We start from the raw sequence: 16557 nt of genomic DNA on the forward strand, positions 1-16557 counted from the left end.
TGCATGTTCTTGCAATTCTCAAAACAAAAACCACAAAGAGTTTTTTCTAAGAAAAGAAAAAGAAAAAGATGTTGATGTATTATGAGTTTCAGCTATTTTACATCGCTCCAAACGATTACAGCTTTATGTATTTTTTGAATCTTTATTTGTTTGCGTTCACTTGCATACAGGTGCCAACCCCCTGCAGACCAATGGTTTGGGACACACAGCACGGGCCTATGCTAAGGAGGGAGAAGTGAGCACAGCACTGCAGGAGTGGGAGGGCAAGGTATGACACACTCATCACATTCACGCAGACATCAACACTAACTTTGTTTTTGCTTCCACACAAACTCTGCAGATTGTCCCAGCAATTAAAACCGCATTAGTTTCCATGCGTACAAATATGTTGACTGTGTAGTTGTTTCCTGCTCTAAATGACTCAGCACAGTTCACTCAGCAGACATCTGTGTCATTTACTTGCCCTCATGCGCACAGACACACACTCATCAGGAGGTCTGTGTCAGTCTGGTGACTGAGTGACAGGTGCTATTGAGTATTACAGATGTGAAAGCTGGTAGAGGTTAACTGGGGTTAAAAACCTGCTGAAGAACAAAGCTGGGTTATAGATCAGTATGATATAAAGAACATAAGACTTGATAGAATCTGGAGTTTTTGCTATAATATTGTGACATACAGTAGCTTAAATGTTGTTTTTCTCTGCTCTTAAAGGCTCCTTTAGCGTGAAAATGTCATCATGCACACTTTAATGATAATAAATCTATGGACTTATTAATATGTACAGACAAGTGATAAATTCTCCAAAAAATCTCTCAAAATAAGTGTTTTTTTTAAATTCATGTTTGAAAGTACAAAAAATAATCTCAGAAATATTCTCACATTATTAATATTGATGTGTTGTGCATTATTATGCATTACCATAATGCGTATATATGTAACATGTATATGTTTACCATTGTAGCCCTTTAAAATACACATCAGTTTGGTCAGATAAACTGAACGTCTTCTTCAAATGCACAAAATCCTTGTTTGAACGGGCAAGAGGATATAATTCAGCACTATTTTTACATCTAAGGACGGTAACACCTTCACAAAAACTTTGATATTACAGTCTATGAAGTGTGAAATACTTTCCAGGATGGTTCTGATAAAAATGTGTTGAAATTGGGAAAGTTTGGGTGAGGGCGGTCGTAAGATTTTATTAGTTTTGACTGAACAAACCTGCAGAAACAGCTGACTGAGAGGAGTTACTCCTCATTGCTCAGCTCTTGGTATTTCACAGGTGTGTAGTAGTAGAAGTGGGGTCTGCTGTTTTGTTAAATAAAACTTGAGTTATCCGTAGTTATCTAGCAGCTTGACAGCAGGCTGGAGCTAAGCAAGATGGAGAGAGAGAATAAACAGCCAGCCTCCACTGCAGGGTGAAAACCTGGAGTCTGAGGAGACAAATAGGTGAGGATGAATGAGTCATGGGGTGGCGGCAACAAAGAAAGAGGGAGAGAAACTCAGGGGGAAGGAGGTGAGAGAGAAAGGGGAAAGAAAAGAGAGGTGGAAAGAGATCAAATCAGCAGAAGAGAGGAAATGGGTCTCAGAGAGAGGAAGGCAGAGGATGTGTTAAAGAGGACGACGACAGGAAGCAGATAGCTGCTGGGAAATGGAAAGGAAATTTCAAAACTGATAGGAAGCGAAGGGAGAAATAAAGAGATTTTTAGAGGAAGAAAGATTCAAGTTTCATCCCACAGTTTCATAAAATGTGATGCCTGATATAACAAAACCATTGTTGACAAAATAACCTGGCTTTGCTTACAAAATAATGTCTATCATTCAACAGTGAGTCCACGCAACAAAAATCTGCCTTTGTAAACTGTAAAAACAGCTACACTTTGCAAAATACCTGATGAAAGTCACTTATCTGAAACAGTTAATTCTCATAACATCTGTCTGAATACAGGTTTGCAAAGATCACATTTCCTGTTTGACAGCATTTAGCAATAACAGCATTTACTGCTGAGATAAAGAGTCAAGTAAGTGTTATTTAAGAACCCCAAAATTTCTAATGGGCCTTTAAAGTCTGCACAACATGCAGAAATAACATTAACAGGGAAAAAGAATGAGGGAGTCACAATCCCACAGATGAGAGCTTTGCACAATTGGCTCCACAGCAACAACATATCATCAGTATGGTGAAACTGAACTGACTCAAAACTGGGACTGCACAATTAATTTAAATTATAATCCAAATCGCAATATGGCCAAGTGCAATATCCAAATCGCAGGAGCTGCAATTGTTTTGTTGATAAAGGTCAAATGTGTCACAACATTGTTGCGCATTGTTAGCACCACAAGCGCTGCAAAGATGCCGTGGCCTACAAATCATATTCTCCAGATGTAAGGGAACATGCTTGTTTGGTACAAGCCCCAACAAAAATCACATCATCATCATTTTCATTTTTTTTTTTTTTCAGTGAAAATGAAATGCAAAAATTATCATTCCAACTGAAATCATGACGCGTCGTGATTAATCGCAATATGATTTTTTTTTTGCATGTCGTGCAGCCCTACTCAATACTATTCTAAGAGAGTTGTGAAGGTGGAAAGTGTGGTAAAGAGGAAAAGGTGATGATAAAGAGATAAAGGAATAAGAAGAGACACACCTGCAGACTCTTTGTTCAGACTGCTCTTGATTCATTGACTGTCTCATCTATTTTCTGTATATTGGTCTTCTTTTTTTTTTTTTCGTTTTACCTTTATCTAGTTCCAGGAGGCGCAGGCTCGGCGGGAGGCAGAGGAGAGGAGGAGGTTCCCCCTGGAGAGGAGGCTGAAGGAGCACATCATCGGGCAGGAGGGGGCCATCAATACCGTAGCCTCAGGTAAACACATACGCACAGGTAAACAGGTAGACACACACAAGAGACATACAGTATGTGCAGCTAAACAACCACTCACCACATACAGTATATAATAAGTGTGTACAGTAGTCTTGTCCTCCTCCACACCGCACTGCCTCTCTTTTCCTTTATTCTTATTGCCCCTCTCTTTTTTCAGCATGTTTCTGTTTTGCACTGCCCTCCTCTTCCTCTCTTCTGCTCTCCTCCCTTCCCTCCAGCAGTAGGCGGGTTCAGACAGACCGGCGGAGGCTGTAATTGGTTAATTGTGATGAATGAGCTGTCTGTCAGGCATACACAGGTGCTGTGTGCATATGTGTGTGTTTGTGTGTGACAGCTGAAGAGGCCAGGCTTGGAGCCGCCAGTTAACACGATTACAGAGAGAGGAGACATACTACAGACCCCCCCCACACACTCCTCCCCTCCTCCTCTTTTCTCTCCCTCTTTCTGCCTTGCCCCCTCTGCCTCTTCTCTCTTTTCACTCCTGTTTCTCCTTCCATCTCTATCTCTTTACCCCCTCGATCTCCATCACACCCACTCTTTCTCCTTCACCTTTCTGTCCTTTCCTATCGCACTTTGTGGCCTTCACACACCTCCTGGATCTTTCCATCATCGTTCCTCCACGCTGTGCCCTCCATCTCCTTCCCAGAGTCAAGGATGGACAGCAGAAAGGCAAAGTGATGGAGACAGGAAGAGAAAAACAGATAAGACAGGGGAAAAACAAACAAAAGCGATAGAAGACAAAAAAAGAGACAAGAACACTGATGGGAGGAGATAGCAGAGAAGTGGCTGAGAACCAGAAAGCTGGGAGCATTGACAGAAAGACAAAGAGAGCGAGTGTAATGCATGGAGAAGAGGAGGGAGGATGAGTTAGAGCACAATAACACAGCAGACAGTAAAGAGCTGATATTACACCAGGCATCCATGGAGGCCATGTATTGATCCGTGTGTGTGTGTGTGTGTGTGTGTGTGTGTGTGTGTGTAGCAGTGAAGAAAGAGGATGTGTGTTATTTTTATGATCTTGGACATTTTCTATTTAGATTTGTATAAATAATCAACACACTCCCAAAGCTAGAAGCAGATATTATAATCTGTAATGTGTATTTGTAATGTGCAAATACTGCAGTGTTTATAACCAACAGGAGAACAACTTGGATTTTTTTTTTTTTTTTTTGCTGAAGACCTTTGTAAAATGCTTAATCAAAAAAAATACACCGAACTACAAATGTAAACATAAAAACCACAAAGTTCTCCATAAACCAAAACACATTGATGCATATTGGAGCAGCAGTTACAAGTGCCACTGTACAGAGGGGAAGAAGTGGAGTCCAAGGAGGAAGAGAGAATCATGGGACCTGTAGTCTTTGGCAGGGTGATGAATGATTGTTGTTATCATGGCAAATTGTCCTGAAAGCCATAGAAGACATCGCCACGGTGATAAAGGAACAGCTTATTGATCCTTCAGAAGTATTACAGTGAATATATCACACACACACACACACACACACACACACACACACACACACACACACACACACACACACACACACACACACACACACGAGAGGGAATGAGAGAGCGTGTGGGATACCCAAAGAGGCAGACAGAGGATCCATCTGCAAAGATGCTCACAAAAACACCCCCCGTGTAAGGTACAGTTGTACTCGTGTTGTGTGCTGCTCTGTCAGTTTTTTACTATTTTTTTTTTCCCCCAAAGGTGAGCCAAGCAGGAATCAGCCACACTCTGGCAGTCGGAGAGAGGAAGCAGATATTTAGAGATGAGGAGATGGACCAGGAAAGAGAGGAAGAGATATAGTGTAGATAAGGAGACCGCAAATGAGAAAACGATGTAGAGATAAAGAGAGAGAGTCCTACATAGGACCAGACAAGCCATATACAACAACATATTTATATTCTTACAATAGTTTTGGTTCTTACAATGGTAAAGTGTTTCATTATTATTTCCATTATGGATTAATGTGTGACTTGTTTTTGTTATTAATCCCTTTGGCTGTAAAATGCCTGTAACAGGGATGTCCTGGTGGTTGAGCGATTAAGATATACACTATGTGACTGAGACGTTTCCGGTTCGATTCCAGCCAGAAACGTCAGTCTCATGTCATCTCTTCTCTCTTCCTATGTGCACGCCATAACATTTTTTTTTTTTTTTTTTTACAAATGCCCATTACAGTTTCCCAGAGTCTACTTTACGTCTTTGTTTGTTTTGTTTTTTTGTGTGACCAGCAAGTCTGAAACCCAACGATATTCACTTCACACTGATCTGAAACCTGAGAAAAAAAGCAAATCTTCACATTAGAGAAGCAGAATAGCAAATATTTGACTTTTTTCCTTGATAAATTAAAAGATGATCGTATTCAAGTTTTATCTCTCCACTCATTGATTAATCAACTAATTGTTAGTTGCAAAAAAACATTTGGCAGAGGGATAGATGAACTGATCGTTGTTAGTAAAATTCTGCAGACTGGAATGTGAGGAAAGAAAAAATTTGATATTTTTATATTTACATTCAGTGTGTTGTCATGTCTTCTGTTTCTGCCTGAACTCATGATGAACAGCTGGCCTGCTGCAAAACACATACACACACACAAGGTACAAACACACTAACTGGACACACACACACACACTCGCTCACAAACACAGGAAGGAGGTTAGATTGATCCAGGTTTAGCTCTCAGGGCTAAGAGTTATTGAAGAGAATCATCCCTCTGTAATCATGTTAGATCCAACCAGACCTGCCCAATGCACACTGCTCTCTGTGTGTGTGTGTGTGTGTGTGTGTGTGTGTGTGTGTGTGTGTGTGTGTGTGTGTGTGTGTCAGTGTTTGTGCGTCCGTGCCTGCATGTGTAAGAAACAGAGAGAGAGAGAGAGAGAGAGAGAGAGACCGAGCTTTCATTTGTTTTGTGTCCCCTTCCTTTCCTTGTTGTTGTCAGGGTCCTCTGAGAAATGTCAATGTGCCCTTCTGTCAAAGTCGCTCTCAATCAGCTAAAACACACAGAAGGTTACGCTGTCATTCACACAGTCATTGATAAAGCAGACGGAGCTTTGGAGCCCCTCTTGTCACTATTCATCTCTGTGGCCATCTCTGACACACTCGTTTGTTTCTCTGCCTCGTTCTCTGTCTCCTTATCTCCATCACTCCTCTCGCTTTCCCCTCTACATCCTTGCTTCTCTTTCCTCCCCTTATCTTTGTTCCTCCCTCTCTACCATGTCATCTCTCCATCTCTCTCCCTCCCTCATTCTGCCTCTCCTCCTGCCGAGCTTCTGCTCCTTATGTTTATCAGCTATTAGTAGCTTGTTTAACACTCAGATCTCATGTGCGTCGGTTAGTGATTTAGCTCCATTGCATGACACACAGCTTCTTAGGCACGGCAGCTTACAGTGAGTGAGCTGGAAGAGGCTCACCGTCTTGGCAGAAGATGCTTTGACAGGACTCATAGCTGTTGTTTGACGCACAGAATTAAATCTGTAAGTTTTGGTTCCTCCGTCTTCTCCTTAGCAGCTTGGCCACAGCGTTCTCCTGCCACTTATCTGGCTGCACGCGATAACCTGCCAAGAAATTGACACCTCTGAGACAGATTGTTTAAGCTTGTTAGCTTGAATCGTACTGCTAACTGTAAGATATTTATGCTACAACCTTGTGGGCCCTTATGAACTTTTGGCTTGATGTGTAAAGGCAATGAAGAATACATGGCATGAAAACTAGTCAAGAAATGAATTGGGTCGAATGGGTCAAGGCTTTAACAAGGTTGTGTTCTCACGTGTCAGATTCAAATGGAAGGAGTTTCAAGATGTAAAAGCCCTAAAGAACCTGACCTGTGTTTCTACCTGCTTAAATATACAGTTCAGATGTAAAATTGTCAAGTAGAAGCCACAGACAGACCTAGTGTAGAAAGGAGGGCCAGGTTCAGGTTGCATGAATGTAATATTTTGTGGCTCCATCAGGCTAGAAAAAAAACCCACAAAGACACATACAGCCAGCAGATTCAAACCCAGGACCATTTTGCTCAAGGCTGCAGTGCTGACCACTCAGCTGCTGTTCCACTGACTTGATCCTGTTGGCAAAACTCTGTTCATCTATGCTTCTGGTTTTGGCCTCAGTCTCTCAACAGGTTCAGATTTGGATGAGTTTTGTGCTGGTGTCTGCTTCTTCGTTGTGTGGCCGAAACCACGGCCAAATACACTCTTTACTCTCCTGCGATCCACCTCATCATCTTGTCTTTGTGTATATGTGTGTGAGTGTGGTTGCTGGGGTGATGGCAGGGTTGGGTAGGCACTCCTCTTTAAGCAAGCGTGTGTGTCTGTGTGTGTGTGTGAGGCTGCGATCCATGCTAAACTGATTTCGCCATGGCCGCGCCAGGGAGGCTAACACAATTACTGCTGGCTAATGGCCCCACTGACTGTGTGGGGGGGGGGGCTTTCTGGAGGTCTCTCATCTCGCTCTCTTGCTCTGTTTTCTCTCTTCTTCCTCCTTTTTTTTTCCACCAAATGTCTCTGACCTTTTTCTCATCCCTGCTCTCTCTCTCTTTTATCATAGTTTCTGGGATACCCGCCGCCCTCGGGTCAACTTGGTTCAGTTGGGTGAAACTTAGATTACTTAGTGGAAAAGCAAAGTCAACAAATGCAAATGACTGAAATAATAGCCTGCCTTTCTTTTCTTTCTCTCTCCCTGTCTCTGTGGTCTTTAGCCATCAGGAGGAAGGAGAATGGTTGGTACGATGAAGAGCATCCTCTCGTATTCCTCTTCCTCGGTTCATCAGGAATCGGTAAATCACTCTCATCGTCCACACCCTACACTTCCTCTCTGTTTTGATCCCATGAAGCGATGGGGGAAGAAAAAAAAAACCTCTTCAGTTTCCTAAAAGTAGCTGCCAAAATAAACACCACTTGAGTAAGTCAAGTTTTTGAAGTCCACTGAATGCATTAACAAACAAATTAAATGACAAAGAACACACAAGGCAACAAAAGCACGTCTCACATTGTAGATTTGAAAACTACACAGTATACAGTGAATGAGTTTGTCCTCAAGGTGTCATCATTAATGATGTGAAGGTAAAATAATAATAATTTAAACCATCATTTTGACTTTCTCAGCCTATTGCTTCATTCAAAGATAAAAGGAAGAGCTGTATTTGATTAAATCAAGACAAATAACTCAGGCACTTATAAGAAGCTTTGTTGAAAACAGTGTCTGCTTAATGGACCTACTGTGTTATTCTCACAACAGTTTAACAGGTTGGCTAGCATTAATGTGTACAAGCTAGCTGGCTAAGATAGCAAACTTATTAGCTAAGGTAAGTCATGAGTTCATAGCCACACTACAGATCGACCCCTTTGGTGCACACTGAAATATCTCAACAGCTATTGGATGAATTGCCATGAAATAGGGTTAAGCAAATGTACAGACATTCCTGGTCCCCAGAGGATGATAACCACTGACTTTGACAAGCCCCTGACTCTTCCTCTGGTGCCACCATTAGGCCAAATCTTTGTATAGAATAAAATTTCTATTTATTCAATGGCTGCATGCAGTTTCCACATATCATCAACAGTTATTATGAACAGTTACTCTAAATGTATTGGATGTCGCAACTTCACAGCTTGGAAGTGTCACAGAAATTCAGTCCTCTCCACAAAGTCTCAGTCGTCTCAGTTTTTCAATTATTTTCCTTCAAGAAAGGAAAGAAAGAAAGAAAGTTTATCAATCAGTCAAGGTGCCACTGGGAAAACAGGTTCACCAGAACAGGTCCACACCCATTTCAATCACTGGTAACATTGCAGAACATCTTCATTGGTATTAACAGTGATGTCACTTCATGTCAAGTCAAACCAAACAGATTTCTACAAGCAGATCCTTGTGGATAATAGTTAAGACATGGGATGTGTTTGTATGATATGGAAGATTAATATCAGACCCAGTTAAGGCATTTTAATTGATCAGTGTTGGCTTAATAAAACACCCATTTACAATCCTTTGTTGATTGCAGCCCATTGAACTCTGTGTACACCAGCTGTCAAAAACAGCTGATTGCACTTTGAAACACTGGAACCTCTTCCTAACATACAGTACTGAACAGCAACACTAACTAAACAACAGCCAGGATTTTGATTTAATATCATCTTGGGATGGTGGGTCTAAATCCTGTCTGGCCTTTCTGCTACTACAGATCCACACTGACACTCTATATCTATGGATATTATACAAAACACTATGCAAAACATTTTAAGAAACCAGCAAAGTAAAGCTGTGATACAGGGTGTGTTTTTAATCAGCTTTTTAGATTAAATCTGTATCATCAGATATTCACTATTAAAGGACAAAGGTTTACTGGGATGTCTGTAGTTTACAGAAAAGGTTAAATGTTCACAAGCAGCAGCAAGAAGAGTGATAGAGTGATGGCAATAGGGAGACAGAGGAATATTATGGGCCAGATAGATGGCTAAAAAAGAGGGAGATGGTTAAATGACAGGCCAGAGAGATAGATGAAGGAGAGACGGTGTTCATATTCTCTGTTGCCTTCAGCGACAAACAGTGGCCATGAGACATCAATATTAAACACAGCAACAAGACACAAGCACAGACACACACATGCACACACAATCATCATACCCATATGCATACCAGACATAGGACATCAATATCATATATGAGCATTTATATGCAGAATATTTTAGTGACAAACATAATGTGTGCTGTTCTGGAGAGCTGGAGATGATTGAAAGCTTTGTAGGGGGAGGCACTGGGATTTAGGCCAGCACTTAGAGAAAGAGAGAGATCGTCTTTCTGTCTGAAATGAGTAAGACTTCCTGAAATCTCTGCATACTGATGGACTCCAAAAAGGCAGGGACTGTTTTTTGGGGTTTTTCAATTTTTTTTTGGGGGGGGGGTTATTTTTTTATGAAAAACAAAATAATTAAATGGGAGTGGGGGTTACTGAATAATTTAATCATGTCTCTATTTTGTCTGTGTGGTGTCACAGGAAAGACAGAGTTGGCCAAACAGGTGGCCCGCTACATGCACAAGGACATTAAAAAGGTATGTGATGTAGCATCGCACGTGTGTGTGTGTGTGTGTGTGTGTGTGTGTGTGTGTGTGTGTGTGTGTGCGCGCGCGCACACACTCACTCACTCACAGGTATTTTACCATTCAATCAATGGGTGGGAAGCAGGTCTTCTCATAGATATAAAACACATATAAGACATTTAATTTAGTCGGTCCTCCCGCCTTGAAGAAATGACGGAGATTCAATTTGTGTTGGTTCCCATGGTAACTGTACAGTCAACAGAGGGCAACAGAAAAATACACACTGATACAGCACTCACAGCATTGAGAGGGTTAATCCATCGTGTGATTGCAGGGTTTCATCCGTATGGACATGTCGGAGTTCCAGGAAAAACATGAGGTGAGATACTTTCTTTCTGTTACAGATATAATACTGTGAAGTTGTCAGGCAGCCAAAGTGTTTGAATCACACACAATTTGTTGAATATTTTGCTCTAACAGAGGTTCATTCATTTCAGACCAGCGCATATCTGTTACTGTTGCATCACTGCTGCAGATTCATGGCAGTGACGCATTGGGTTAATTCTGTTTATGTTCTCATAATGGATGCATAAACCAAAGTTAATGTTGTTTTTGCCCTATTTTTTTTGTAAAGCTTTGGTGATGAATACATTCAATCTGAATGAAGAGTTACATTATGTTGCGGCATTCAAGAACCACATCTGATCCTTTTCACCTCAGGATTCAGTGTTCACTTTTAGTGTATTTCTGCGTAGTTTGCAGCAACAGAAATCATAGGTGAAGTGTATTCCTGTAAAATATGTGCTACATTGTTGAACTTATTTTGATCCATTGTGCTCCCTCTCCCAGGTGGCAAAGTTCATCGGCTCTCCGCCGGGGTACGTGGGACATGAGGAAGGAGGTCAGCTGACCAAGCTGTTGAGGGCATGTCCCAACGCCGTTGTCCTGTTTGATGAAGTAGACAAGGCCCATCCTGATGTGCTCACTATCATGCTGCAGCTCTTTGATGAGGTGTGTGTACAAACACAGGGAGGCAGATATAGATAATTATACCTTTGTGTTCCATTCATCCCGTTTTTGTTTGATGAAACAAGATGCAAATGTAACTTTAATGACGTAATCTCTCTCTCATACCTGCTGTTCCTCTCTCAGGGTCGTCTCACAGACGGTAAGGGGAAGACCATCGAATGTAAAGATGCTCTCTTCATCATGACATCCAATGTTGCAAGCGATGAAATCGCCCAGCATGCACTGCAGCTCCGCCAGGAAGCTGAGGTGGTGAGCCGCAGAAAGCTGGCTGACAACCTCGGTGAGAGAGAAACACAAATACAGACTTAAAAATTATAGCACAAATACAATGATGTACAACCTTAGTCTTTATTTTCTGAGACATCACACTGACTTGCATTTGGTACATATATCATAATATACAGCTGCAGCAAAATTAATTTACTAGTTCCCACATTGGGAACCCATTCAAATCTGTTCTGACACGTTGCTTTCCATTTTCATCTGTCGCTATAGTTAAAATGGGCCTGATGATTGGATGTGTATGAAGTATGTTTAAATATTTTTGTTTGTCTAAATTTATAGTCAGCATTACAAATTGGCACTACACTGTAAAGACATATGTAGCCATCACATAAGCAAAGGTCAGGTGAATAAAATCAGAAGTGAAATGAATGTTAATACAGTGCTTTTTTTTCCCCCTCAGAGGATGTACAGAAAAGTGATGACATCAAAATCTCCCGACAGTTTAAAGAATCTGTGATTCGACCAATCCTGAAGGTATTACAATTACATAAACACAGATAAAACGCATATTTTGGTGTAATTACAGACATATGTTTTTTCTCTTTTCTTTTCCACACCATTTAACTGTAGTTGGCCTGAGAGGCTGTATTTGTCATTGTTAATTGTTTTGTTCCTGCCCAGGCTCATTTCCGGAGGGACGAGTTTCTGGGTCGGATCAATGAAATAGTTTACTTCTTGCCATTCTGTCACTCAGAGCTGCTACAGCTGGTCAGCAAAGAGCTCAACTTCTGGGCCAAGAAAGTATGTACCACAGTGTGCCGGAAAATTACATGACATCACAACATGCACTTTATGACTGAGAAAAGTGAGAAACAAATGGGAAAGTAGAAAGTCTTAATTGTTCGCACTACCACTACTCTTTTGCAACATTTTATCATGAAACAAGCGCCTAACCTCGCTTTATGTACAGATCTAAACACTGTATCCACATTACTATTTTATACCCTTTGATAGTAGAGACTGACAAATAATAGCCAACACTACAACAGGTCTACAAAGAGGAGGAGAGCTTAAGCCTCCGTGTGTGTGTGGGTGTCCTCCAGCGGGACACACCCTCTTCGTCCAGCAGCCGCTGAGCTGTGCAGGAACACACCCAGATCAATATTATGTGCCACTGCTACTCACTATAATGTGATTACAGTGTTTAACATGTGGAGCCTTCATCAATATTTAATTATTAATATTACAGCTGGTGTCCTGACAGTATACATGGGCCCTGCAGGCGACTGATAGGGACCTGACTCATGACTCTCGCTGAGTCCACTGAGTCTTTTGAATGCTGCTGTATGTGGTGTGTGTGTGTGTATGTGTGCTCATGGCTGTTGTCTTTAATTTTTTAAGTGTGCATGTCTTGTAATAACTTGCCTCTGTATGTATGTGGCAGCGGTGCTTACAGCAGAGATCTCGTTGTTATAGAATCCTCTCGAGCATTTTGTTTGTCACTCACTTATATTAAATAAATTAAATGTTTATTGTTCTCATTATTGCCTTACAACAGTATTTATAATGTTGGAATATTAGTGTTTATGTCTCTCGAGTAAAACATGGCATCTCATTTATTGAATGGAGCGTTAACATCCGTAGCTAAATGAGCAGCTCTGATCACTACTATTGACTAGTGTTTGATTAAAACGCATTAAGGGCCTGTTGATTAGCGCTGGCAGACATGTTGCTTGACAGTATCTCCTCTCTGCTGCTACATTTGTCTCTTTCGCTCCATCTCATTACTCTTTATCTTTCTCCGCCACCATCCTCTCTTTCTGATTTGACTGTTTATGATAACCATGTCATCCGGATTTCTCACCCTCATCCCTTTTTCTTCTCTTTCTCTCCCTTTTTTTCATTAGGCTAAGCAGCGGCATGACATCACTCTTCAGTGGGATCGCCCGGTGCTGGACCTTTTGGCGGGAGGGTATAATATGCATTATGGAGCGCGCTCCATCAAACACGAGGTATGCACATACTGTAACACAGACTGCTGCACCAGGGTGTCTGAAAATACTTACAAGGTTTGACTTTATATCATCTGTTCTCAAGGCCTTTAAAGATATATACTTGTTTTCATTGTTTCATCTTCTATTTTTAACAGCTTTTAGGCAGCTGTTTGATTGAGGAATCTTTGACAAAGCACCTACACACAGGCTTGAAACAGCTGGAAACAGCTTTGAAAATGTTCATGAAGACAATTAAAACTGTTAAGTTTACTGTTTAATGAAATGTCTGCCTTCATTTTAACTTCAAAATAAAGGATAATTAAAGTGGGTTTGTTTAACACCTGTATGATCATGAGTGTGATTACGCTACATTACCTTATTCCTAGATCCCACCAATAACATTGATGAGGAAAATATATAACTGATAGTAGTGATGGCCAAACTAAATAAAAAGACATTTGTTTAGTGTAAGAAAATCATGTGCCTATTGGACATTCTTGTGCAGAAAAAACATCAGTGTGATATCTTGTGTGTTGCTTTTTCACTCAGAGAAGTAAATATTTGGTCTGTGATACATAATTGATCATGGAACAGCCTCAAATCAGCAGAGAACAATGTCCAGTATCAGCATATCTTGCTTCAGGGGCCAGGCACTACAGGTGTAAAAAGCTACTAAACTAAAATAGAAATTAACGCAAATAACAATTATTCAGAGTGCAGGTACTAGGAAAACTATGGCAACTAATCTGAGACTATAGGTTCAACAACTGAGACATCACAGGAGAATATAATATAATAATATTGAATATAATTTTAATACAATTTTATTAAAACACTTATGAATCCAAACTCTGCCTTACCTCTTACCTCGTCACTGATCCCTCAGGTTGAGCGGCGGGTTGTCAACCAGTTAGCTGCAGCGTACGAGCAGGAGCTGCTGCCAAAAGGCTGCACCCTGCGTCTGTCTGTCCAATCAGAAGGCCAGGAGGAGCAGAGCTCACTCAGTCTGCGCCTTGAGGTGGTAGGAGAGGACAGCTCGCCAAGAACGCTGGATATTCGTCCACCACTCAGCCCTGAACACTAATGAAGAAAAGACAACACAACACAAGAACACAAAGGATCTATACAGATATGTATGCACACATGCACACACAGTATCATCGTCTTCTTCATCATCATCATTCATTGTCAGGAGGATGGATGGTCCCTGATGGACGTTACCAATAAAAGTACCTCTGATAAACACATCACTGCCTCTCTGTTTCAGTACACACATGCAGTAATTTCATGCCAACGTGTCCACAACATGCAGTACAGTACCTGCCAACAATGTACTGTTATCATTTAACAGCTTATCTTACAACAGCGCTTCATAGCAGTTGGAGCTGATATTAAGAGCTGTGCAGAGACTCATTAGATATAAAAATGACGCACAGACTAGCGTAAGTAGCTGTGTTGCAGGTCATTGTAGCAGCACAGGTTTCAGTGTCCCTGTGCATTTTCACAAACACTACAGACCATCTTCGTCCTTCAACATGTTGACACTCTGACCAACAAGTATGAAGCAGTCATTACTACATTATAACAGGAGTACTCAGAAATTATTACTACATTCTTGCATGAGTACTCATGTCACTCCACACCCATCTTTAAACTCAGCCATCTACACACAGACATAAACACCTGCCAAAGTACTCAATAACACTGTCATGCCTGGTAATCAAACATGTCATTAGTGGATTGAAGCCATTGTGCTGACTGAAATATGAGCTTTGCTGCATTATGTTGGTAGAAGCCAACTGTTGAACCACTCAGCTGTTACATAGTGAAAAGTTTATGTCCACCTGATTGAATAAAATAATATATAATATTTATTAAAGCTTTTATGTGTAAGTTAAGTTAATGGCAGTGGACAGTGGTATATCTGATCTGATGATAAATGCTGATTAATGCATGGATGCAGAGATGAAGAATGGAGAACGGGTACTGATCAGAAAATTTTAACTAGTAGTAATACTACTGCTATACCAACTGATTTAATTCAAAGATGACAAAGCCAACTTCTCAGTTTGCTGTGAAGGAAAAGAAAGCATGAATGACCAAAGATAGTTTGCCTCAGATTGTTGCCTGTGTCTTCACTTTAATGCACATTACAACTGTGGAGAAACCCTCACCAGCAGAGCTACACTGATAAATATATGTAGAAACAACCTGCTCATTCATTTCATTTTATAATGAACGTGTTAGTGGAGAAATCCCCAGCAAAAATGTGAAGCAGTCAGTTTGAATTATGGATAATATAACTGTCTGGTGAATCGTTTCTGTTGATGCATGTTAATGTAAAGAAGCCTCGTCTGTCACGACAGCGTGCTCTGGTGCTGTACAGTGTGTGTCTGTGTGACATTAAGAGAAATTTAGAGTCATAAAGAATTAATAATCAAAGTGTTGTATCATAAATGTTCGAACAGCGTGTTTACAAGGCGCCAAATGTAATCGAGCAACATTTCTCATTCTTGTATCCCAACCGCCATGTAAATAAAATCATCACAACAAAAAGGGAATTCCTGTTTTTTGTGTTCTGTTTGTCTTGAACTGACACTCTTGATGGATGGATGGAGTGTGTGTGTGTGTGTGTGTGTGTGTGTGTGTGTGTGTGTGTGTGTGTGTGTGTGTGTGTGTGTGTTACAGAGAGAGAGAGACCAGTGCCTGGGTGGGAATTCTGCAACAATAACGCTTGTCCACCTTGTGAAACAACATGACAGAGGAATTTGCTTGGAATCCTGCTCTGTGTGGGGGTCTGTGTTGGATACAGGGAGCACATGCAGCATGGTAAATGCCACAGAAATGTAGAAAGCATGTCACACTCACACAACATGCAGGAATGTCTTCCCTATAGGAAGGAATTAGCATGCAGGAAAAAGACGCATTCACTCTTACTGTGCTCCGCCTGGACCTCCCAACAACACAAACACTCCGTTTCATTCTCTGTTGTCTCCTGTCAGGAGGAAGGTTCTCTGCAGTGTTTATAAATCATTCCCTGCGGCAGTATTTTTATAACACTGCAGTAATCTTCGGGCTGAAACAATCACGTCAATTAATTGATTAGTTGGCAAACAAAAAAATTGACAAATATTTTGATAATTGTTGTAAATTTTCAAGAAATAAGTGCCAAATATTTGCTTGGTGGTTTGTTGTGGTTTCAGCTTCTTTATATATATACTTCATTTTGTGCTCTTCCGCAATCGTAGCTGCCACCTACTCATGACTCTGAGCAGGTGGCAGCTACGCTTACTCTGCGGTTGTATATATTGTAGTTTGCATTGTAAACAAATCGTCAAGTCGTCAAGTGTCATCTGCATGTTGTGAAGCTGATGGGGGCTAAACT

The 16557-nt window shown here is 41.0% G+C and overlaps 1 protein-coding gene across 1 annotated transcript in view; it reads left to right on the top strand.

Moving 5' to 3' along the window:
- The window catches only part of clpb (ClpB family mitochondrial disaggregase), a 32668-nt gene extending 16935 nt beyond the window's left edge, over positions 1-15733 (top strand). The window contains exons 6-16 of the mRNA XM_023406640.2: positions 171-268; positions 2753-2867; positions 7589-7666; positions 9881-9936; positions 10259-10303; positions 10774-10935; positions 11077-11233; positions 11639-11712; positions 11860-11979; positions 13086-13190; positions 14059-15733. Of these exons, the coding sequence (XP_023262408.1) occupies positions 171-268; positions 2753-2867; positions 7589-7666; positions 9881-9936; positions 10259-10303; positions 10774-10935; positions 11077-11233; positions 11639-11712; positions 11860-11979; positions 13086-13190; positions 14059-14256 (1208 nt within the window). The 3' untranslated portion in view covers positions 14257-15733. The remainder of the gene's footprint in view (positions 1-170; positions 269-2752; positions 2868-7588; positions 7667-9880; positions 9937-10258; positions 10304-10773; positions 10936-11076; positions 11234-11638; positions 11713-11859; positions 11980-13085; positions 13191-14058) is intronic.
- The last annotated feature ends 824 nt before the right edge of the window (positions 15734-16557 follow it).

Source organism: Seriola lalandi, unplaced genomic scaffold, assembly GCF_002814215.2.
Source record: "Seriola lalandi dorsalis isolate HSWRI2012SDOR001 ecotype SW California unplaced genomic scaffold, Sedor1 jcf7180002054313, whole genome shotgun sequence".
Taxonomy (NCBI): domain Eukaryota; kingdom Metazoa; phylum Chordata; class Actinopteri; order Carangiformes; family Carangidae; genus Seriola; species Seriola lalandi.